Source organism: Pteropus alecto, unplaced genomic scaffold (assembly GCF_000325575.1).
Source record: "Pteropus alecto unplaced genomic scaffold, ASM32557v1 scaffold21, whole genome shotgun sequence".
NCBI classification, from domain to species: Eukaryota; Metazoa; Chordata; class Mammalia; order Chiroptera; family Pteropodidae; genus Pteropus; species Pteropus alecto.
Window position 1 is genome coordinate 25,746,814 of NW_006436282.1, and position 24,857 is coordinate 25,771,670.

The 24,857-nt window shown below is 42.7% G+C and overlaps 1 protein-coding gene, 1 non-coding gene and 1 pseudogene across 2 annotated transcripts in view; 1 reads left to right on the plus strand and 2 right to left on the minus strand.

Moving 5' to 3' along the window:
* AOAH (acyloxyacyl hydrolase) overlaps positions 1-24,857 on the minus strand; it is a 131,908-nt gene that overhangs the window by 97,121 nt on the left and 9,930 nt on the right. Inside the window, exons 2-4 of the mRNA XM_006912066.3 lie at positions 21,967-22,062; positions 13,770-13,836; positions 8,799-8,898 (exon numbers count right to left, since the gene is read on the minus strand). Of these exons, the coding sequence (XP_006912128.1) occupies positions 8,799-8,898; positions 13,770-13,836; positions 21,967-22,062 (263 nt within the window). The remainder of the gene's footprint in view (positions 1-8,798; positions 8,899-13,769; positions 13,837-21,966; positions 22,063-24,857) is intronic.
* Positions 10,134-10,252, plus strand: LOC112479766. Its single transcript, XR_003046365.1, has one exon. It is a non-coding gene; the product is annotated as a 5S ribosomal RNA (ribosomal RNA).
* LOC112479819 lies at positions 21,055-21,172 on the minus strand (annotated as a pseudogene).

The window sequence follows — 24,857 nt, forward strand, 5'->3', positions numbered from 1 at the left end:
CTTCTCTGATTTTACTGCTATTACCACCACCACCGCCACCACCGCCATCATCATCCTACACACCACTTCGCCATTTTTTATAGAGATTCGTCTATGCTTCAAGTTCTATACCAGGCGTTGTATACACTTTCTCTCAGCAACGGAGGATTTGAAAACTCTATGGAAAACCTGCCATGGTTCAAGGAATTGTCCAAGGCTTCACAACTAAAGGTTTTGTTTCATTTTGACTGTTTCTCCCCTGGTGTCTGGGCACGAGTTCTCCAGTGCTGGACTCGTGGGTTATTCTCTTCATAGGGTATTGTCTTACTCTTTAAAACAAATGACAGTGTTAGTCAGATGGTAGGTGTGGTTCAGTCCTTGGGGTTGCCTTAGGTCATTTGTCTTGTAACACAGTTTTCTAATTTTTTACTATTCTATTTGCATTCAGGTTGCTAGATCAGCCCTGCCCAATGCTACACAACTAACCGGTTTATATTAGTTTCCCAGTGGCTTAAAACAACACAAATTATTCTCTTCAAATTCTGGGGGTCAAAAATTGGAAATGAGTCTTAGAAGGCTAAAGTCGGATGTCAGCGGGCTGGTTTCCTCCGTAGTTTCCAGGGAGAATTCGATTCTGGCCTCTTGCGTATCTAGCAGTGGGGTGACCGCCTCGGCAGATGACCTCATCAGTCGATTGCTGTGGTCACGGTTTATTTTCACATTTGGATCCTCCTGCCTCTCTCTTCTAAGGACCCTGGTGATTACATTGGGCTCATCCAGGTAATCCAGTACTGGCTCATCCAGGTAATCCAGTACTATCTCCTCCTCTCCAGGCCCCTAATTTAATCACACCTGCAGAGCCCCATTGGCCACGGACGATAACTTCATGGGGATTAGGACGTGGACCTCTTCGGCCATTGTCCTGTATATCACTCTGTTCATTGCACAGATAGTATCGAGCAGTTAGTAGGTACAGTGAACTGTGCTGGGATCCGGGGAAATCTCAGGGAACAGCGTGTGTCTGAGGAATAAAACAGCCAGATTATCTGCTCTCGTGGAGTTTGCACTTTAACAGAAGGTAGCAGATATTAAATAATTTTACAATTACAATGTGACTTACAATTTTGTGTAATGGTTTGATTACGATCGTCATAAGTTCTGGAAGGATGGACTATGAGGAAAAAGGAAGGGCCCTGGCTTAGCTTAGGGCATCAGGGGGAAAAAAAAAAAATTCTTAGAAGAAATGACTTCTTGGCTGAGCCTGATGTGGGTGATTAATGAGGTGAAGAGGGTGGGCAGGAGTGGATGCTGGGAGACCAGTGGTTAAAACTTGTAAATTCAAAGTATCTTTCAGAACTGCTCGATTCGCTAGGGTCCTTAGCTTTTCCTGAGCTAAGGGGAGAAAGAAGCATCTTATCAAGAGAGAAATAATTATCTTTTTTTTTTTTTTTTTAATTTTTCAAAAGTAGGCAAGAACCATTTTCAAATCTTGATTACCATTAAATACCATCCTTGGAATCATTTGATTTCTTCTACTTATCAGAAGTCAAGAGTAACTTAACATTTGCATTATTATTGCTACCCTTTGAAGATCCTTGAGATCTCTACGAGTTTAATGACCCCTCAAATAAGTTTTGAAACAAGTCTAAGTAGATGAATTCTCCAAGATTCCAAATATGGCTTATACCAAAATACAGCTTGGCATCTGTCTGTCAAGCTCCTTTGAAATGCTCAGCAAAGTGATGGAGCAGTACGCCATCTGCCCAAGCACGGTGTTTGATGCTGCCCTGGGTTCTGCTGGAGTCTTTCTACCTTCCAGTCTTCGGGGAGCAACTTAATTGAGTGGTCTCTGATATTGAAAGGCTTTCTGTTTCTGTGATCATTTCCTGTCTAATGAACTTCAAAGAGTTTTGTGGAGGCAAAATACATAGGAGGTAGATAGAATCTCATTTAATTTTCACTTTTTTAATTATGAGAAAGGGGTCAGCATTTCCCCTTATATTTTTAGTCCTTTGATCTTCTTTTTTTTTTTTTGGTAAACCAATTGTTTATGGCCTTTCCTCACATTTTCTTTTCTTTTCTTTTCCTTCCTTCCTTCCTTCCTTCCGTTATTTTCTTTCTTCCTTTCTTCCTTTCTTTCTTTCTTTCTTTCTTTCTTTCTTTCTTTCTTTCTTTCTTTCTTTCTTTCTTTCTTTCTTTCTTTCTTCTTTCTTTTCTTTCTTTATAAGAACTCTTTGAATGATGGAGAAAATAATTCTTGTGTGGTGTTTGCCATTTGTCTTTTGACTTTGTGTATGTCAGGTTTTGACCAATCAGATGCATTCGTATTTCTCTTTGTGACTTTTGTATCACAAATTACAAATAAAATTGCCCAGCTTTTTCTTCTCTTATGGTTTCATTCTCCTTCTTTATGATTCGAGTTTTAATTCATTTGGGATTTATCTTGCTATATGGAACAGATTAGCATCTAGCATAAATTTTATTTCCAAATGGCTAGTATTTAGTTCCAACCATTTACTGGATAAGCAAGTGATTTGCCAGTGATTTGAAACTCTATTTTTATAAAAAACAAGAAACAAATGCATTTGTTTATGTTTAGGCACTATATTCTGTTCCATTTTAAACTGACTTTTCTGTATCTAAAAGGCTACATTCTCCTGTCATTTATCTTATTGTTCAAAATTCCCTGAGATGTTTAAAGAGGAACTTTAAAAACATTGTCAAGTAAACAACTCTACAACCAACAATGTGCTTGAATTTTGATTTCTCATCTGTAAAATTGAGATGATAGAATAACCTTGCAGCTGTGTGGGAGGATTTTAGATGATGTCTGACAAATATTTAGTGCAGCTTTTGGTATGTTGTAGCCACTCAAATTGTGGTTGTCATTGCCTTTTATTTTTCGCCCCTTAATGTGTACCTAATAGAGCGTAAGAGCTTAGTAAATGTATATTATGAGAACAAAAGAATGATTTTCTATGCTTTAAAAGCCTATTGATTTCACATGAGACCCTTGTGACTCCGTTACCATTTCTGGTTTCCGTCACCAAAGATAAAATTTTCTTCCAGGCACAGGCAAGTGTTTACGAAGTGAAGTCGTTTGGAAAAATTTATTAAAGTTGTAAGTTATTCTTTCTTGAATGAATATCCCCCTTCAAAGATAACCTTTGGTTTTCGATGGTTTGCTAAGTCACAGTGAAGATCAGCTTTCACTCAAAAAGGACACTTCCTTAACCCGAAACTCCAATGGTCACATGGATGGCTCCTTTCTTACTAATTTGTTTTCTCCTAGGCTTGGATGTGTGAGGAAACACTCATGTCCTATGAAGAGCTAGCGGGGAGGGGAGGACAAGACCAAATATCAGCTGCAGAGGTTGACCAGAAAGCCAAACGGGAAGAGGCGCTTAATTATTTCTATTTAGTTTCGATGTCCAGAGGTGGGGCCCACGTATATTTTCGAAAACTCCTCGCATTCTAAAATAAGCTACACATTTTATACTCTGATATATTCCATCGAGACCAGATCAATCCTCATCAGGGGGGAGGTAAAGAAAAACCCACGTTCAGAGCTGCCCATCCACCTTGTCTTTCGTTCAACTGACTTTATGAAGCACCTGCTACGTGCCAGGTACTGCACCGTTCCTGGGAACATGGTGGTGAATAAGAAAGATGTGGTCCTTTTCCTCAAGGAGATGCAAGAAATAAACAAAAGGGCCATGAGAAGGCAGGAAAGGAGACCTTCTTCACGTAGCTTGTTCAAGGAAGGCCTCTTGTGAAGAGGAGATGTTTTCAACAGAAGAATAAAGAAGGAGAAGGTGCTGGCCAATGCCGAGCACCAGAAGAGTTCTTCACAAAGGGCCCAAGTACAGGGCATCAAGGCAGGCAAGGCCTGGTGGGCTGGGCCAACTCTTACTACACCTCCAAGACAGTCACCTCCATTCCCGTCCCCCCGGAGACAGCCCAGCATCCCTCCGCGGAGGCTCCTGTTTCTCATCATAGTTTGTTTCCAGGTCCGCCTCCCCTGCTAGAATCACGATCTGCATCATGTTTGCCTGCCACATTTGCTGGCATACTGCCCTACATAATTCCTTCTATATAAATGTTTGCTGGCGAAATAAAAAAAACCAAGTATTTTGTAGAAGCTATGAACTTTAGACAAGTCTTTCTATTCTCTAGGTCTCAATAGACTTATTTATAAAGTGGGAGACAACATTTGTCCTGCAGACTTGTGATGATTTAAAGAGGTAACTTACTTAGGTGCCTGGCAGTGGGTCTGGCACATGGTAAGTGCTGAAGGAACGTTCGCTGAGGCGCGACTGAATAAGTGAGCGAATTGCTATATGATTTAACTGCTAATGAGAAAGTCAGGGAACTTCTTATAAAAGATTCTTGGAAATTGTTCAGAATATTTCATTAAAACTAAAACCAAAGCTGCCTGTCCTTCTGGCTGGGCCTGAGAACTGGCCCCCGTGGAGGTGCCCACAGTCTGTGCCAAACACAGGTGTGCTGGGAGGGGCTGGAGCTCAGGTCTGAAGCCCTGCATTGAGTTCAGGTTCTGCACGCTGAGTGTGAGCCCTGGGTGAAGATCTGATGCCCCAAGGGCAAAATATGTTTGGTCACTTTCTGATGTCAGCTTGTTTTCTCAGTTCACCAACGAGAATTTGTTATGCATCACTTTCTCATAGAAAGAGTACAAACGTATTCCTTCCCAAACCCATTTAGGGCGGTTTCCCGGTGGTCTGGAGTCTAGAGGAACACGACTGCCCTGTGCAGGTCCGCACTCCCACACACGCGGCCTCCTCGGATTCACTGCGGGAAAACCCGTTTCGCAGTCTGGATTGCTTTCCTGTGGCAGTGGCCTCCCCCGCAGCAGTTTACACGGGTTGGAAGCCCCAGGGAAATAAGGAGAATCTGTCTCCGCTGGAGCACACATTCTGAACATGATTCTCTTTCGATGAGGAGCACAGTGATGTGAAGTAAGTTTGCAGTATGCCTTTGAGATGTTTGCAAATGCCGCCGGTCCCTCCAGCTCAGGCGAGTGGTTAGGAAAGAGGTCTGCTCAAAGCTACAGGGTCTAGGGGTGTGTGTGGGGCGGGAGGGTTCAGAGTTAGGGCACCCAGGAGGGAGCAGCATAAAGCTGAGGAGGCTCCGGACTACTCCTGGACCAACTGGGGCAAACATGCTGCAAGACTGTCATCTAAAAAAGAGAGGTTTATGGAGGGACAGGGTGCATGTGAAGGAACCATGTCCAATTTTCAGCTGAGAGCTGTGGCGTCAGAAACACACACACACACACACACACACCCAGCGGCAGCAGGCAATGCCTTGCTTTGTGTGCAAATGAGGGCGGAATGGCATAAGTAATTCCCCAAAATAGGAAACCATCTGGGTGGTCTTCGTAACACAGTTTGCGTTTTTTCCTCCCTGTTCTGCGTTGTATTTTCCTCCCGTCCTCTCCTCTCTTCTCCTCTTACTCTCTTTCTTCCTCCGAACTTCTGGTGCCAGTTGGACCTTGTAGACTGTTTCTTGCCCCACTTAATTAGCCATGGAGTTTGCCATTGTTGGGCTCGTGGCAGATAAGGATGTGGAGTTGCGGTTAAAGAACCGGCCACCCGCAGCAGCATTGCACAGGGGCAACGGCTCGCTTCATGCGGCTTCTATTTTATTAGAATCCTAAATGAATGAAGCAGGACAGAAAAGGTGCAGAGTCCTGCCCGCGAGGAATGAGCTTCAGGCCCAGGAGCAATGGTTCCATTCAAAGTAACAAGTCGCAATCCTCTAATAAGAGTATCAGTGAGGCATAGAGCACAGTGGTAAGAACCTGGCTTTTAAACACAAACAAACCTGGGACTGAGTCTTCTTGTTACGACTTACAAGCTGTGCCACGTGGGCAGACTTCTTAACTTCTACTCTCCATTTCCTCGTCTATAAAATAAACATGCCCCAAGAGCACCGTTGAATGAGAGGACGCATGGGAAGTGCTGTGCCCGCCATATTATCCACATACCAAGCATGTGCCTGGCCGGATGAAGGAACCGAAGACGGGCAAGATGCAGACCTGCTCCCCCCGCCCAGTACACTTACATCCTAATAAGGGAATCTATGCAAATGTCTTACCTTAATACCCATGTCTTGCTTTCCTCGTCTATAACATGTGGGCAACAACAATACCCACTTCATAGGAGTAAACGATTTAATATACGTGAAGTATTTAGAACAGGACTGGCACGTTGTAGAACTCAAAAAGGTATTCTAAGACAATGGTTGAGAGGAGGATTAACATTTTGTGGAGTTAAAAATGATTTTACAGAGAAGGGGACGGTGCGATGAGCTTGAAGGACGAGCCCGGTGCTGGCAGGGCATTCCGGGTGGAAGAAATAATTAAGAAAGAAGGTTGAGGTGGGCCGATTCTCCTTTTTGGCTGCAGTATTGGACACACAGAGATAATAGTGGAAGTCTAGTAGGGCTTTTTGAAAATCCTAAAATGCAGAATGAAACTGTGTACTTAATTGTGCAGGTGATGTGGAGATCATGGCTGGGGCGAAGAATATGATCAGAGGTGTGGACTGCGAAAATTAGTGTGGCCGCGAAGTAAGGAAAATCAGAATTTCCATCAGTGATGGGAAGCTAGAGGCACATCATTTATTTACCAAACAAATATTTCTTTGGTACGTACAAGGCACCATCCTAGGCATTGGGTATACAGTGGCGAACAAGAAAGACAGTCTGTCTTCTTGGAGGGTACACCCTGCTGGGAGAGACAGGCAACCACACAGGCGTATCATTTAAAGCAAGGCGGGTTCCATGAAGGACACTCCAGGAGCTTTGGCAAGAGGGCTGTGTAAAAGCAGTCGGAGAAGGCGTTCCTGTCGAAGTGACATGCAAGCTGAGACCCGGAGGGTGAGGAGGCGTCCACCAAGTTGAAGGACAAAGGAGACATTGCTTTTTGGGCAAAGACATTGGTGCGGAGCGACAAGCTCATAGTTACCTTATAGAAAGGTATTTCTGGCATCAGTGTGGAAAATATATTGGAAAGAGGGCGAGAGCAGATCGGGATGGACCAACTGGGAAGCTAAAGCAAGCGTGACCTCCCCAGGTGATGTCCGAGTGCTCGTGCTGTGACACCATCACATGCGAAACACGGACGAATCTCACAAACGAGAGAAGCCAAGGACGAAGGAGAACAGACGGTACGATTCCACCGATGCGAAGTCCGAGAATACAACTGTACATAAGTGCACCAAGGTGGGATGATAGATTTCGGAACAGCAGCCACATAGAGGCGTGTATGGACCAGGAGGGGGACAAGCAAGGCGTCCGGCGGGCCGGACATTATTTTCATCTTTATCTCCACCTACCTTTAGTAGGTAGGCGATTCTGCCTTCTCATTCGCACCTGTTTTTTAGGTGTAATTTGTGTGCCATGAAAATGATATTTCGGGTATAAAATCCATAGAGTACAAAAATAAAATTGTTTTTTAAAGTCGAACATTTTGCGACTATGTATAGTTGTGGGTGTGAAGTATATATAACTCACGTTATTTAGGGAAGTCACGGAAACCCACAGCGCTTGCCTTTGTGCCTACACGTTTCCTTCACACTTGTATCGAACGGCGAATGACACGATCTTCACATGCTACTGAACACACGAAAAGTTTTTTTTTTTTAATTATTAAAATTAACTAACTCTTCTAGAGACCGGCAGAGCCTGCGGTTTCTCATCTGCCATTAGTCAGTGGCTACGGAAGCATGAAATGCTCATGTGCCCCAGGCGTTTGCATCTCTTCCTTCCCGCTCACGGAGACTGGCTTATGGCACTGAGTGTTATCATTGAGCAAAGTCATGTTCATTGCTTAGGCCGCAACGCGTTAAACAGACTCATTTCAACGAGACTCCGAAGGAAATTATAAAGAGAACAGAAATCTGTTGGGTTACCTACAGAAAAACTACAATTCTGGGATGGGAGGCATAGAATTTTAGTTTATTTTTATTTTATTTATTTTATATTTTATTATTATTATTATTATTTTGTTTATTTTTAGTATTGTATTTTCACAGGAAGCTTCGGAAAATATTTATTGTGAGGCCTCACTGGATTTAATGTTGTACTCTCGTTAGGAGTGTGACAAGGGGATCGCGCCAACATTTCCAGTTAAAACCTGCCCCACATGATAGAGTGAACGGAGCGTATTCCAGACAGCTATCTCTGAATGATAACGCTATCGACAATGATTATATTAGCCACCATTTTTATTACCGCTTTTTTTTATGTAGCTAGTATTGTGGTAAGCACGTTAAATGTTGTAGCTCACCTACTTCCCACAATTAATCTATGAAGCAGGTATTTTAGGTATCTTATTATACCCATTTTATGGATAAGAACAGTCAAGCTCAGACTAGGTGACTAACTATTCAGCTTTTCCCAGGAGGTGAGACTTTCGGTGCTTATCCCAGGAAAGTCCTGGGCAAACTAGGAGGAGTTAGTCATCTTATAAAAGAGATTCATTTGACTTTTAATTGGTAGAGAGGGATTTAAACATCTTCTTTCCTTGGCTGGTCCAGAGTAATAGTTAACCAGGAAAGATTGCCTACCAATGCTAGCCCAGAGTAATAGTTAACCAGGAAAGACATTCTTTGGCAGCATGGGGGGAAGGGATCTAGGTTGCAACTTGAGAATATTATTTCTCACGATGTAATTGAAAATGTCATCTAGCCTCTCTTCCTGCCCCCAAATCGCTAAGTGAAGAGCTTCCCTTTACACCATTGTTAAAGGGCTTGCATGTCGCTGAGATCTGACATTCAGAGCGAAACCTCACTCACCTTGGGAAGTGGGTAGAGATGACACAGAGGTTGGCCAGCATCCTGTTTACAAAACTCCAGGGTGTGACACACCACATCGGCATTCATATCAGCACTAAGCCTGGAGGGAAACGGGGCAAAACAAAGGCTATTAAGGTCTTTCAGGCATTCAGAAATAGAAGCTATTTCAAAGAAAGGTGAATCTCCAGAATGCATTCAAGAACCCTCAGCTCCTGGCAGCATGGCCTTGGAGCCCAGCCCTGCGTGGCCGCTGGGCCATGATGATTTCCTGTCACGTCGCTTTCTCCCACGTTTAGAATGAAGTCTTGGGGGCGGGGAGGGGGCACCAATAGCACTGAGTTGGGAGTCAGCTTCTCACAGGGGCCTGTAATTCTTTTTTATTTTTAATTCACATTTTATTTATTTGTTGGTTTATTTAATTTTTTCACAATTTCAGCTTAATTTTAATTTTTTTTGGGGGGGGAGTGACATTGGTTAACGAGATCCAGTAAGTTTCAGGTATACAGTTTAACAGTAAAACATATATATATATATACTGCATTGTGTGTTCACCTCCCACAGTTAGATTTCTTTCTGTCACCACATATTTGGCCCCTTTTTCCTTCTCAGGAGAAGCCACAGATAAGGGAAAGGAAAAGTGGACAGAGGTGTCATTTGATGGAAACATTGATTTAAAGTTTTCTGGACCTTATAACAAAACTTTATTTATGATATAGCTTTAAACTCCTAAAACTATTTTCTTAGGCATAATCCAAATCATCCCTTCCCCTTTAGAGAAATAGTTCTTTACCTTGTGGAAGAGACTACAAGAGTTTAATTTTCCCCTGGGGACGGTGTGAAGATTGTGTTCTTTACACACTTTGGCTTACGTCTAGGTTTGAAGGGGCTAAAACAAACCTTGCATATCCTTTTTTTCCTTCACGCTTCCAAAACTCTTTTTGACAAGAAGAATGAGTATAATGTGCTGTTTGAAATCAAGGAACAGTAAAGTATGGACTTTTAGTAGCTTCTCCAAGTAAATTATTCATTCAGATCTAAACCAAACCGTTCCAAAACGACAAAAGCAACGAAACCAGAAACATAGGTTGGTGATATCCAAAGACTAATCTTGGAAGCTCAGCTGTAGATTCTAGAAGGTGCTTTCTGAGGTTTCTTTCCAGCTCACGCACTCACTTAACTGTCCCCTTCACTCACGGGGGCAGGTTCCTGGCAGTTGTGTTTATATTCCATAACTCCCGGCCAGTTGATCGGACCTCATTAGACTGCCATTCAAGTAGGACCAATCAGATTCTCTCTAATGGAAATTTGGAATTGGTATTAAAAGTTCAACTGCATGTCTACGGCCATGCCACCCTGAACAAGCCCGATCCCGTCTGATCTCGGAAGCTAAGCAGGGTTGGGCCTGGTTAGTACTTGGATGGGAGACCACTTGGGAAGACCAGGTGCTGTAGGCGTAAAAAATAAAAAAATAAGGAATCGTAAGCTGACAAGGTCCTTGCTATCTGTGAGGTCAACCAAGGGTTGCCTCGCCTAAAAAAAAAAAAAAAAAAAGTTCAACTGCATTCTGGGCTGTTCCCAGAATAATAGGAGCTATAGCTCGAGACTGTAATGTTATTTCCTGATGAGTGGACTGAGCGTTTGGAAAGTTAGCCTGTAGGATGGGGTTCAGGAAACAGAACCCAGAATGTGCAGTGGGGGAGCCTGAAATTCAGGTTACAACTAAAGCATGAAGTTGTCGCTTTCAGGGCCTGCATCACCCCAGAACTGTATCTGCTTGAGTAAAACAAGTTGTTAAGAAGTACACACCATAAGAGGAGAAATTTCTATCAGCAAAGCATTAATATGGGGGATCGTTTATACATCTGCCTTCCTCAAAGCGGTCTATCCCATGCTAATGCGAATTAGTCATCTCTCAAAGAAAAAAACGTCCTCCCCTCCCCACCCCCCACTCAGGGGGTGGCCCTCTTTGTGTGGCTTGCTGGGCCCCCTGTTTCTGAACATCCCGTGTCCCCTTGTAGTTATCTGAGGTGGAGAGTGTCTCTCATCGAGCTCCCAGTCCCAGTGCAGCGCCTGCCCTCTCCCTGATGCGTGTGCTTACCGGGCCCTAGTGCTCAGCACTCTCCCTCCAGCTACAGAAGTGAGAGGCTTCCCAACTGAACCGGCCGCCTCCCCCTCACTCCCAGCTCGCCTGGCCGCCAGCCTCAGACAGCGCTTCTTGGGTGCCTGGGCGCACTGCCTCTGGCGTCCGGGCTGGCTGTTTCCGCTTATCTCTCCGGTTCTCTGGCCCCGTCCAGCAGACCTCTCCAGTCCAGCCGACCCTCCCCCCCGAGACCCTGGCTCATACTAGGTGTGTAAACAGATTCATCGAATAAGCTAACAGTCGTTTTTTCTGTTTTAATAAGTTTACATAATTTTCTTTAGAGTAGTCTACTCATTGCTCATCTGTAGTGAAAATTTTGTTTATTTAAAGAATTAGTTAATTCAACAAACATGTATTGAAGGCCTTCTATGTTCCAGTGTTGTACCAAGTGCTGGAGATACAAAGCCCTCCCCTTCTTTCCTTCCTTCCTTCCTTCCTTCCTTCCTTCCTTCCTTCCATCCATCCCTCCACATACTCAGTATCTTGCTAAGTACCTAGAGAAAGAAAGATGAATAAAATGTACTCCTAGCCCTTTCAATCTAGTTAGCAACTCAGAAAAATAAATGGAGAATTAAATTACAAATAGACGTGGTAAGTACTGTGCTGGGTGTGTGTGTGTGTGTGTGTGTGCGTGTGTGTGTGCGTGTGTGTGTGCGTGTGGGTGTGCGTGTGTGTGTGCGTGTGTGTGTGCGCGCGTGCGCGCGCGCTGCTGGCCGAGGTACCTATTTTAGCCTATGGAAGGTTAGGAAAGCTTCCAGAACAAATGACCCTGGAGCTGAGGTCCACAGAAATAAAGTCCAAAGAAATTACTTTTGCATTGAAAAGATAGTTGGCCAGCTAAAATGTGGACTTGCAGGGCACTGGGCCAGCCTGCAGGCCTGGAGCCCAGTTAGCAGGCTGTGGCAGTGACAGGGGTGTGAGCCAAGAAGACACGGACTCCATTCTGTAGGAAGGGGCAGGACATCAGCGCTCGAGAGAACCTCGTCCCCCTCGCTGCTCCCCAGATGTGCCCAGGGCACAAATCAGGTGTGGAGGAGGAACAGCCCCCTGTCCCCACACAGTAGCTCTCTGTTTGTATCGCTCGTTAAAGTCACCTGGGATGCTTTAACGAATCTCGATGCCTAGCCCTCACCTCACAGCAATTACATCAGCATTAGATGAAATAGATGTACGTTAATGTATATTCGATGACATTAGGAAACTACTACAATTTTGCGAGTATGAAAATGACATTGGAAAAAAAGACTGTTAGAGATAACAGATAAAGAAAATATGGCTAAATGTTAACAATTATTAAATCCCGGTGATGGATATATAGAAGTTCGTTATACTATGCTTTTTGCTTTGCCGTACATTTTAAATTTGCCCTAATAAAAGTCTAAAAATTAAAAAAAAATAAAGAGAGGAGAAAGGATCTCTACCATTCAAACACTCCCAAGCCGGGGCCCACAAGAGATCAGGTCATGTGCGCGCAGGGCAGGGCGCTGATTGTCTTCCTGGCTTGCCTGGCTTCGTGTTTCTTTTGTCTTTAAAATTCTGCAACTCTGCGCCACCCTATCGTGGGGGGCAGGAAGGCGGTGGTGCTGTCCTCTGGGCCTCTCTGCCCTGAGGCTAATGGCAGAGACAGGGGGCCCCACGTAAGAATGTTCATAGACCCTCGCAAAAGAGAAAACCAGGAAACAACCCAAACAGCCATTCGTGGGGAGGGGGAGGGTGAAGGAGCAGACGTCGCCCGATGGAATGCTCCACACAGTCAGAGCGAATGAACTATGGCCATGACACAGCCCTGTGGGCAGATCTGAGACTCGCACGTCTAAGTGGTGGGCCCGGAAAGTTCTATGCAGTGTGATGCTCTGTTCGTAAAGAAATTACTAAAATAAAAACGATACGTTTCAAAGGACTACATATAATAAATATGATTAATTATAATTACTTTATATAATCACATTATCATATGATTTTAATACAATTATGTTTGATTATATTAATATAATATACACATATAATAAAACTATAGAAAAACAAAAGCAAGAGAAAAGGATTTATTACTTGGGTGGAAAGGAGAACATGAGAACGAGAGAGAGGGACCACCTGGTTAGGGTAAGTTATTGTCAGCATCCCAGGCTTTATTTTGGGTGGTGAGTTTGGAAGCTAATTACTTTATTCAAAGTAACTACGTAACGAACTAAATAATAAATATTAGAAATCCAGGATTGGATCCTTGATGAGAAAGTTTTGTGAACAGGAATATGATTTATCTTATCCAGTGCCCCTAAGTTTAAAAAAGAAAAGCGAAAGACAGGAAGCAGACAGGAAGCAGACAGGAAGCAGACAGGAAGCAGACAGGAAGCAGACAGATGAATGATGGCCGCGTGAGGGACCCTGACGGACAAGAGTGGGGGCTGGGCGGTGGAGAGGGCCAGGAAAGCCCAGGTCAGAGGCGAGTCGGGAAGACCCGGAGAAGATGCTGCCTGAGGACCTGCGAGGGGGAGAAGGGACAGGCTGGGGCCTGCTGGCGAGCTCAGGAGAAAGGGGCAGACGCCCGTCCAGCCAACAGGCTCCAGTCTTGTTGGTCATGGTGAAATTCCTTCTGAAAGGCTTTCAGAGAGAAATGGAGCCAGGTCCCCACCCTGTAATTCGAGGGGAGCCTTTGCCTCCAGTGGCAGAGGACCTGGGTCGATGTGAGTTGAATTTTCCACTGTTAACAAGAACTGGAATACAGCTCCGGCCCTGTGCACACATCCCGCTGGGACCAGAGCCAGCTGCCTCCGCTTTGCCTGTCTCCCCCCACGCCCCAGCGAACGAATCGGATTAACGTGCCGCATACTCACAGTTTTATGATATCTGGTCCAAACATGCTAACCACTAAGTAGCAGGTGCTCTTCAAGAACAGTTGTTCTAAGAAAAAGAAAGGGGGAAATGGAATATTTTTTATTGCAGAGAATTTAACACATGAGCTAATAACGACCCTCTTTACTAGGAACTGAGGCCGAGTGATTAATTTATAATTAATGCAAATCATTAATTTTAAGAGTTTGGGGGAAATGTTACAGTTAATGTAACCATTAAAATATCATTTCCATCTCGGGTTTATGTGAATGTCACTTTGTTTACCGTACATGCTAAAGATCACTAGTTTAAAAATACAGTTGAATTCTGGAGTTTAATTTTTATTTTTCACAGAAGTGATACCTACAAGTTGCTAATCTTATTTGTTGAAGGCGAAAGAAACGAGACTCGCTTTAAAGTAAATAATCTGAAACATCGCTTTGTTAAAAATATTCATTTGGGGGGAAAAAAAAAAAGATTTCACTTTACCCATTTAGTTTTTGCTGTTAATATTCCAGAGATGAAAGGAGACTAAATGTCACGGTGTCCCTACACTGCCACCTACCCCAGGGAACACACACACACACACACACACACGCACGCACACGCACACCCATTAACAGCACACTCTCCTTTCTCCCGCCCCCTCCCTCCTCGTGGGAGTGCAGAGATGCTTCGTGGATTGATCTGTTTGGACAGTGAAATCTCTGATCCTGTTTCTGCAGTTTGTGGGTGTCCTGTGGAACCCCGGCAATTCCACACAGGACCTTAGCATGATTAGGGACAGACTGGGCTGTCCTGGGAAGGAACTGCAAACGCTCCCTGAGGAGAATTGACCTTGTTACACTTATCTCAAACTGGGCTGCCCTTGCTTGCAGGGTAAGATAATGAAACAACAGGATAAATATAGGAAACTCTGGTTCTTCAGTTTTACTCAATGGTAAATAATGTAAATATTACTTTTATATTAAAATAGATATATTCATAGGATTTTTTTTTTTTTACAATAAGGCATAAGACTTCAAATACATTGTGCTTTTGAAGTAGGAACTTAAAACTATATTCCTCACATTACTTTTGACCTTACAGAAATTAAAAAAAGAAAAAACTATGAGGGGACACTAAGAACATCTGCATAGCAACAAATTATATAACTTACATGACATGAACGATTCCTAGAAAGACAAAGTACCAAAACTGACCCAAGAATAAATAGACACTCTGAATAGACATATAACAAAAGATTGAATTAGTAATGAAAAACTTCCCACAAAGAAAAGCTCAGGACCAGATGTCTTCACTGGTGAAATGTACCAAACATTTAAAGAAAGTATCTGAATAGATATTCTCCAAAGAAGATAAGCACACAGCTTATTAAACATCATCGGCTATTAAGAAAATGCAAATCGAAATCACAATGAGATACCACTTCACACTCGCTATGATATGCTGTAATAAAAAGGACAGACCATAACAAATATTGATGAGGATGTGGAGAAATTAGAATTTTCCTACACTGCTGGTGGGAATGTAAAATGGTACAGCTACTTTGATAAAGAGTCTGACGGTTCCGCAGATGGTTAAACACAGAGTGACCGTGTGACCCAGCAATTCCGCTTCTAGGTATACATTCAAAACAAAAAACATATATCCACATAGAAACCTGTACACGAATGGCCATGGTAGCGTTATTTAAAATAGCCGAGAAGTGGAAACAAGTCAACCCAAATATCCATTAACGAATGAATGAATGAACAAAATGGACTCTGATCCTCCAATGGAATATTATTCAGTATAAAGAGCAATGAAGTCCTGGTGCATGCTACATGGATGAACAGTGACAGCATTATGCTAAGCGAACGAAAGTTACGAAAGACCACAGATTATCTGATTCCATTCATATGAGATGCCCAGAACAAGCAAATTCATGGAGACAGAAAGTAGATTACCGGTTGCTTACGGCTGAAAGGATGAATGTTTTGTTTTTTGACGGGGGTAAAAGACAAGAAGTGTGGGGTTCCTTTTTGGTATAATGAAAATATTCTAAACTTGATTGTAGCCCGTGTTACTCATAGTACGCGTTTCAACGAACGTACTCAGGACACTTTATTCAATGTCTCACCTACCTGGGGTGTGTCAGGTATTGTTATACATTAACTACAGATGAGAAATTTGGAGCAGAGTCAGATGAAGTGATCACAGAGCTAGCTCTGAGGTGATATATTCTAAGCAGCAAGTAGATTTTCAGAACCTACGGAAAGAACGTGAGGAGAGTTGCTTTCGTGTGTGAAGTCTGCATGAGTGTTTACCGTAGTCCATGGAGATAAGATTTTTGCATAGGTGACCCGAGAAAGTGAAGTTTTAGCAAGGCTCTCAGGGTGTATGAGTCTGTGGACCCCCAGTGAGAATGATTCCATTAATCATTTTCTCATTAACCATTCTGAGATTCTTCCAAGGTATTTCCTAATGATAGCCAGAGGCAAAAGCAGTGGGTGAAACTGAAGGTCAGAAATGCTTTGCAAGGTTCAAAAAAATTGTCTTCCCCCGCATGGGAAAGGCCAATGTGATTTACTGAATGATTATTCTCAAGAATGCTGTGCACATGCTTTCTCTGCTAAGGTTACATTTTCTGTACCTTTTTAGCTCTGGAGATGAAAGCAATACTACTTGAAAATAATCTTTAAAATAAGCGTTTATCAATGTGCATGATTTCACTTCCTGTCACCCATCCTCCTGGCTCACCAGACGGAAGGCCATACAGGGTGCAGGTAGGCAGTCTGGTCCAGGCTTATTATATTTTCTAGGAGAAGTCCTTTAATAGGAGACAGACTATCTTTGTCACCGCATACAATTCATGTAGCCACCCTGTGCACTGTTTCCCACATCCGGCCTTTATGTCCATTAAGTGAAGGAGCCGTTCACCTGAACTAAGTATCTTATTTCTATCCAGAAGTAAAACATTAGTTAATAAATGCAAATAACTCCAAACAGACTTCTCAGTCGTTTGAAATTCCTCCAAATTTGAAAGGTAACCTACCAATGAAAACCGAAATTCCTACTTCGCTTCCAGTGATGAAGGGCCAACTTCTTTCTATTTTACCAGAATCTGACTTTCAGCTTCTCGCTGTATCTCGGCAGATTCTAAAATTTTCTGTTATGAATCAGAAGGAGCCAAGATGGCACTTTGAATATCAGCGATCTTGGTCTGCGTTGTTTTATGTTTTGCTAGGACATTAGGATGGGGTAACCTAGGAAACAAGATTTTTACTCAGTCTCTCATCTTTGGACAATACAACTGTGCCTAAAAAGAGAAAATCAAACTCATGGTATAAATGATGATATCTGTCAGTGTTGGTCTGTCCCACAGAAATGACAACCAATCAAAACAAATCTTGACTGTTCTTCATTTTTTCAATTTGTAAAATAGTAATAATATTTTTTCTCCATTAATTCAGAGATGTGAAAATATAAAGTAAGGTTTATAACGGCTTGTGAATATCCAATAATGGGAAGGATACATAAAACACGGGATATTTATTGATGAATTATGGAGTAATTGAGAGGTTTGACTGAGGTCTATATGTCTTAATGTGTATAGATCTCAAAAAACATTGTGTTGAGTGAAAAACAGAAGTTGTAGAACAATGAACACAGTAGACATAGATGTAAAATTAAAACGCCCACAAGGGAGGATTCTGGAAAGATGATGGTAGAGGCAGCAGAGTTTTGGAATATTTTTGAATCTCTGCCTAATATACATATGCTTGGTGGGTTACCAGCATTTGTGTGGAAGAAGTAGAGGGAGCAATGGGATGTCAGATAAATCTAGGAACAGGAGAAGCCCCAAATAACCCACAGGTGTTGACTAGAAAGCCTGGTGGGCTAACTGAAGAGCCGCGGCTGGGACTGGGAGGGGTCCGGCCAACTGCATTAGCAGGTGAGTGCAAAGGGCGCCAGGTTAGAAGGACTAAGGAGCCAGGGTAATCTGGCACCTACACATTCTGGATACGGACCCACCAGAGCTCCTCAGGACTGGGCCCACGGTGAGGAGAAACTGATGGGTTTAGAGTTGAAGTTGAACTGGATAAGAAGCAACGCAAAGAGAAAGAACAAACAAAAGTGTGCAAGGGAATGGAGTCGGAAAATCTCAGAAAGCAAGCTGCCATTTTTTTTTTTTTAACACTATACAAAACGATGGAGGCAGGAGCTCTGTGCATTTGGAAACGCTACCTTGAACTATTTCTTCTTCCAAGAGTTCTGAAAAACTAATTTCATATAAAAATGAGCAACAGAAATGTATCTAGGTCAACTCCCATATGAAGTTATTATAAGAAAAAAAATAAAGAACAGAATCACATCCCTGTAGATAGCAAAGGCATGCCAGAAAGTCTTGCCAAAAAAAGAATTAAAAATCTAATGTTGTATTTCAAAATGAGCTAAGAAGCATTAATAAAATGATATAAGACATGAAATCCAGAATTAGAAAAACTCATTATGGTAACAACAACAAAAAAAAAACTCAGAGAAGAATACAAGATTATAAAAGAAATGAATTCTAAAGGAGAATGAACACAAGAAGTGAATATAATTCCTGATGTTTTAAGAGAAATAGAAGGTGAAAAGGAGGAAAATTTTTAAAATAAAAATTAAGTGAAAAGATAAAAAGTAGTCAAGAGATAGGTAAAATATCAAAGATAGGCAAAGAAGATTTAAAATACGAATAATAGAAATCCCCAAAGAAGACATCCAAATTAAGGAAATTGAACAAATATTAGAAATTTTCCTGAAAGTATAAGAAATGTATTTGAAACCGCCTATTGAGTGAGCAACCTGCATGCCTTCGGAAGTCAAAGTACAACAGCTAACACCCAGACATATTCTAGTTAGATGACTAAATTTTATAGAAGAAGAAATTCCTTTTAACTTCTAGCAAAAATGACAATTTCTTCGTAGGAAAAATAAAGTTAGATTGTCACTAGGCTTTTTAATAACGTATTTGAGATACTCAGGGAAAGAAATGTGTGCCAAGGATTTTTATATCCGGAAAAACATTGACTTTCAAGTGTAAAGGGCATAGACGGCCTGTTAATCAACATGCAAGAAATTCGGGGACTATCTCTCATGAGCCGCTCCTGAGAAATGAGCTCTAGACAACAGCTCAACTAGACAGACGTCCTCGTGAGGGCTGATGGTGGACATTAATCACAGAGTGGCTGATGGGACTAAGGCGAAATGAGGGCGAGAAGGGAGCGGGTATTGTAAGTAACGGCTGTGTGCTCAGGGAATACGGTACGATGATTCAAAAAGGGAAATGGGAAGAGCTCAGGCGAACAACAATTTCAACTGCTCACGATGATTATAAAATATATTACTGGTAGTAGTAGTGGAATCGATATTCTGAGACAGTTCTATGTGTAATGAGGGGTAGGTAAATGAGTAATTAGGAACTATTTTAATTCTATCAGTCCTTTTGCTCTTGAGAATTAGGACTTAGAGCGTGGAGAGAAGCAGATATAGCTATGTGGAGAAGAGATTAAGAAAAAAATCTTGTAGTCCTGAATTTGAATTTGTAGTGTCAATGTGGACTCATTAGGTTATCTTAAAATTATATATGTAAGTGTATACACGTGTATTTTCTATCGCTGTCTATCGGAGAGGCCTGGAGAGAATGACCAACTCGGTAGCCTTGAGCATTCCCATGCACCCAGCCTGTGGTCTTAAAATAATATTTCCCACTAAAGAAAACAGAGCTTCAAAGAGAAATGGCTGATTTCAAGCCTGGGGCTGGAAATGCATAAGACAGGGCTGGCACACCTGTCACGCCAGTTAGTGAGGAAGCCATCAGAGGTGACTTAGGCTCATGTCAGAGGCTCAGGCGCCAAGTTCAAGAGGTTTCCACTGGTCAAAACTGGGACAATTTGAGCTTCAAAAGAATAGTGGAAATAGACCGAAAATCATCAAATATGAGTAAATTCATGAGTTGATAATGATACTTTAAAGAAAACTAGTTGAATCTTCCAGAATGATAATAGAAAGGCAGTGAATTACTGGAAAACTGGCAAATAAAGCAAAAGAATCAACCATGTATTCTGCCTTTTCTAGTATGAACAGCACCATTAGGAACTGTGGGGAAAATGTCTTTAAAATACGATAATGATGAGGGAAATTGTCTCTAATATATTTTAATTACTAAATGAAATATAAATGATGGATTCAAGTAGCACCATTTTGCAACTTCCCTATTAAATAACAGATCTGGTCACTGAGCATCAACAGCTGCTCACATCGCAAAAAAGGAAAAAGAGAAAACACTTAGGATGGCCTTCCGATGAAAGAAAACACCACCGCTTATAGTCTTCCAAAGAAATCACACTGGAGCTTATCGAGCCTCTGGGTCCAGATGCCAATTTTCAAGAAATACAGGGCCCAGAGAAACATATTCGATTATACCACAGGGAGGCAGTCAGCGAAATCCAGACTATGGGAACTCCACGGGGCAAATTCCCCAGCTAACTTACAAGGAAAAGGAAAGGATGGAAAGGAAATGTGCAGATTAAAATAGACTTAAAAGACACGTCAGAAGTTTTAAAACTGGGCAGTGCTATGGTGTCTGGGAATATCTGTGTGGGTGACAACACTATAAAGCAGAGCAAGGCAATGATTGATTGCAGTAGAATTCAGGGCGTTGTTCTTCTAGGAGGAAGGAGGGATTCGTGATAGGAGGGCAGATGTGGACGGGCCTTCTGGACTGACTACCTTCTTCACCTGGACTATGTTTGCAAGGGTGTTAAAACTACACATTTATTTTGTGTGATTTCCTACGTTTCTTTTCCCCAAAAAAGGTTAAAAAAAGCACCGACGCAACAATACTATACATTGGTGATGGGTTCAAAACAAGCGAATACCCACAAGGGAATGCGAAGGTTTAAGATTTGACAAAAAGAATACTCCGTAGGTCCCCATGAGTGGTCCTTTCTGGGGAGGAAGGAGGGGAGTGGAACCGGGGGCTGGAGGGACCATAGGGCGTTGCAAGTTTATCGGCCACGTCCTAATTCCGCAAAAGCAAGACTTGATGCACATATGGACACATATGAGCAGTGGTCAGTATGGGAAACTGTAAACATATGTGTTTGTGTATTGTCCTCTCCCAGTCGTTCTTTTTGAATTTTATTTATTTATTTATTTATTATCATTATTTTTTATTTTTTAGGCGAGGCAACCCCTGTTTGACCTCACAGATTGCAAGGACCTCGTCAGTTTACAATCCCTTATTTTTTTTATTTTTTACACCTACAGCACCTGGTCTTCCTAGCTGGTCTCCCATCCAAGTACTAACCAGGCCTGAACCTGCTTAGCTTCCGAGATCAGACGGGATCGGGCTTGTTCAGGGTACATGGCTGTAGGCTCTTTGAATTTTAAAAAATTTAGCTTGTGAATGCATATGTGAATGCATGCAATAAATACTCTGAAAATGCTTTGGTGCCACTGGCACAGAGTGCTATATAAAATCAAAGATTCATTAGTCCAATTAACCTACTTAAAACAAATACTACAGGCATCTATGATGAGTTTGTTCCATTACATTAAGTGAATGAAAATTTGACTCTCAAAGTTTATTCGTTGTGATTGTTCACCTAACAGTAATTATAAGGGAAGAAAGAATATTTTCTTTCTGTTGAGATTGACAAAGAAATATATGACTTGTTTAAACCACTAACCTTCTCCTTCTTCTGCAGGACAGGAAAGGGGTTTTATTGAGAACTGGCTCAAATCAATGGAATGTTTCAGATTATTTTCCCATTTGGGGTTTGAGATCAGTTGTCTTCTCAGGCCAAAGCTCTGTGTTGGTACGCCTGTGCGTGTGTCTGGGTACGTGTATGTGGTCACATCAACACAAATCATCAATCCTTGTTCATTATTTTGACCACGATGACCATGATTGACCACCATTATTCTGCCATGATGGAAAATGAATGTCAGAGGAAAAAAAAAAAAACAGCCTAGAATGGTTTTCTTGTGTGTGTGTTTTAATTTTTAGGAGCCCCATAAGGTATCGATTTATAGAAATAACACAATCGGAGTCCCCTCCGTAAGCATGTGTAGGAAATAAACTCGTTCGTGACAGCTGATGAGTGATGGATAACAGGTGACTGGGAAAGGAAAGGGGACCCAGAGCTGCACGGCCTTCCCCGTATTTACCAGGCAGGTAGCTGCACAGTCTCTCCATCGACGCCTGGGCTGTAGAGTTGTGAACTTGAGCAAGCTGTTCGATCACAGATACCACTACCACACACCCTGCAAGAGAGTGGAAGAGCATGTCAGCAGGGTGCACAGAAAACTCTGCTGGAGAGTCAGGGGGAAGACAGGGGACATGTGTATGTGTCTTTAAGAACACCAACCTTTCCAAAAACATAACTTTTGTTTGCCATTGGCCTTTTGAAATCCATCGCGGGCCTGAATGCATAATGAGTTGCAGTGAAACGTGAAATGCTGTAAGAAGATCGTGGGTTTGGGCGATCAGCTCAGTTTTGCCACGTGTAAGCTACGTGACTTAGGGGAAGGAAATGAACCTTGCTTTATTTCTGCTTCTTTTTGGTTGCGTGGGAGAAAGAGATGTGTTTTAGAGGAGGTAGCGCAAGGAGAACAGCCCGTGCGGAGCAGAAGCTCCACAGACACGGGCTTCCTCTCTCCCCTTCCCTTCCCTTCTACAGGCGCTGGCTTCATCACGGTCACTCCCGTCCCACGCATTCTCTGCCTGTGGCCTTGGGTCAGATTTTTAATTTTAGAAAAGCAGTGGACATTGCCCAGCCTCTGCAGTCAGACCTGGGGTCGGGTCCCGCCCTTGCATCTTAGACTTTCTAAGCTTTGGTGTCCTCACTGCAAAATAGGAGATAATATGCTTCCCATAAGGCTGCCGTGATGAGTAAATGAGGTTACAGCGCAAGTGAATGAGCCTTTGAAATCATAACGTGATCGTAAAACATTGTTTTACCTCTCAGCTACAGAGCACACTGCTTGAAAGCAGGTACCACAGTAATGAGTGTCTAGGAGGAACCTTGGATTCAGTGAGAAATGCATCCTTCAGCCACCTTGATATATAAGTGTAAAGGCCCAGAATTCCTAGGCCGACACTCCTGGAAGTTTCTATGGCCAGCCTTGATCTCCTGATCTACTAGGGAGGCTCAAACCTTCTTCCGAAGGGAGGGGACTCTTTCTTTTACACACAAGGGGTTGGTTGATCAAAGATCAGTGAGTCTGTGAGAGGAGCTCGTTAGGCCTCGTTGAGATAAGAGAAACCGCACTTATTAGCGGAGGTTGGTGCCCATAAAGGCAAAAAAAGCGCTTACATCTGACATGAAGTTCCGGGGTAGCTGGCTCAACAGTAAGCTCACTATTATCCATCTGCTCGAGGAGCTGGGGACCCACATTCCCATGCAAGTTCTCATTAAAACTCAGCTTCCAGCAGGACTCCTTGAGGCAGCGGGGAGATAACAGATGTGAATAGCACAACTGGGCATTGCCAGGCAGAAAGAAATACAACCTGTGAAACGAGGGCTTGTCAGCAAAGAATGAAGGGCGTCCACCTTCCTAGACACTGCCACGTCTGATGAGGCTTCCGCCTCCATCGTTCTTCACCTTCAGGTGACGAGAACCAGAAATAAGCAAAGCTGGGCTCCTGCAGTTTGAGAAAGTGCCATCTTGATAACCACAGCCTTAGGGCTCTGAGAGCACCTACTTGCTGAGGCATTGATCAGCATCAACGATCAAGGTCACTGAGTGTTCTATTACTTTGCCGTGAATTTAGTAAGTCAATGCTTATTAGCACTTTATGATCTAAAAAGCATTTTCTTATATACTTTATCTTATTTTAAAAATAACTTCAAAAATGTAGATGCAATACAATCTCATTTTAAAAAATTGGAAAAATATAGAACAGTGTAAAAAAGATAAACATCAGTCCATCAGCCAGAGATAAACCAATATCACTTTTATGTTCAATATATAAAATATATTTAATACATGTGAATGTTTTCAACATTTATAATATACGTTTACACCCTGATTTATGTCTCTGATCATCAGCTGCTGAGTGGAGTGAAAAAACAATGATAAGTAATTATATTGTGGTTTGATGAGAGGCTACGGCATGGCATAGTTGGAAAGGGGGAGGCTTTGAAGCGGAAAAAAGAAAAACCCCTCAGGTCCAATATAATTTCACTGACAAACTCTTCCAGCATTTCATTTTAACCGCTGAGAGACCGAACATCCCTTGAGGGCGGGAATGGAGTCTCGCTCTCTCTAACTGTGGGGGCCTGGCACGTGGCCTGGTTTGGAGTCAGGAGACGAGAGGTGTTTGCCGACTTGAGGTGAGCTGACTGGGGAGCCACCTGTGTGGCATTTCAGTGGTCAGCTGCTGGGGGTCTCCACGGGGGAGCGTTAATGGGCGCACCTGCTGCTGCCTTCCGGCTCAGTCCTGTCACCGCTCGCTGCTGCCTTCCCGCTCAGTCCTGTCACCGACAGCGTTGCTTATTCTTTGCCCCAGTCTCATTATCAGATGTGGCTCCCTTTCTCATCCTGGTGTCAAGCAACCAGTGTCCTCTCTTGAGTCCAACTACAGATTCTATAGCAAATGGTCCCGATATGCAGCTCAGGATCAGAGAAGGTGCAGTGGGAGTGGGTGGAGGCCTTGCCAAGCAGTCACTTCCTACGGTGTCTTATCAATGAGCGGTGGCACTGGACACCCAGAGCGGACGTGAAGCTCGGTGGGTGTGGGGATTTGCAAATAAAAGTTGGAGACTGGCACAGACAGCAAGTGACCAGATCCCACTGTGAATCATGCCTGCGACGCTGCCTGTGGCTCTTAGGATTTTACATGCCTTCTTAAAAACTCTGGAAAAATATGATTACTCCAGACCTGGCCTAACGCAGTTTTCAGTTATCAGAACATTTTCAATATGTGCCTTCAAAGAAAAGAGCAAATGACAAATAGCCTGGGTGATTTAAGTGACCGAGGTGAAATAGGAATGTTCAGTATGCACCCAGAGTAGTTCTGGACACGTCGTGAGATAAATATTTTTCAAATGAATAAG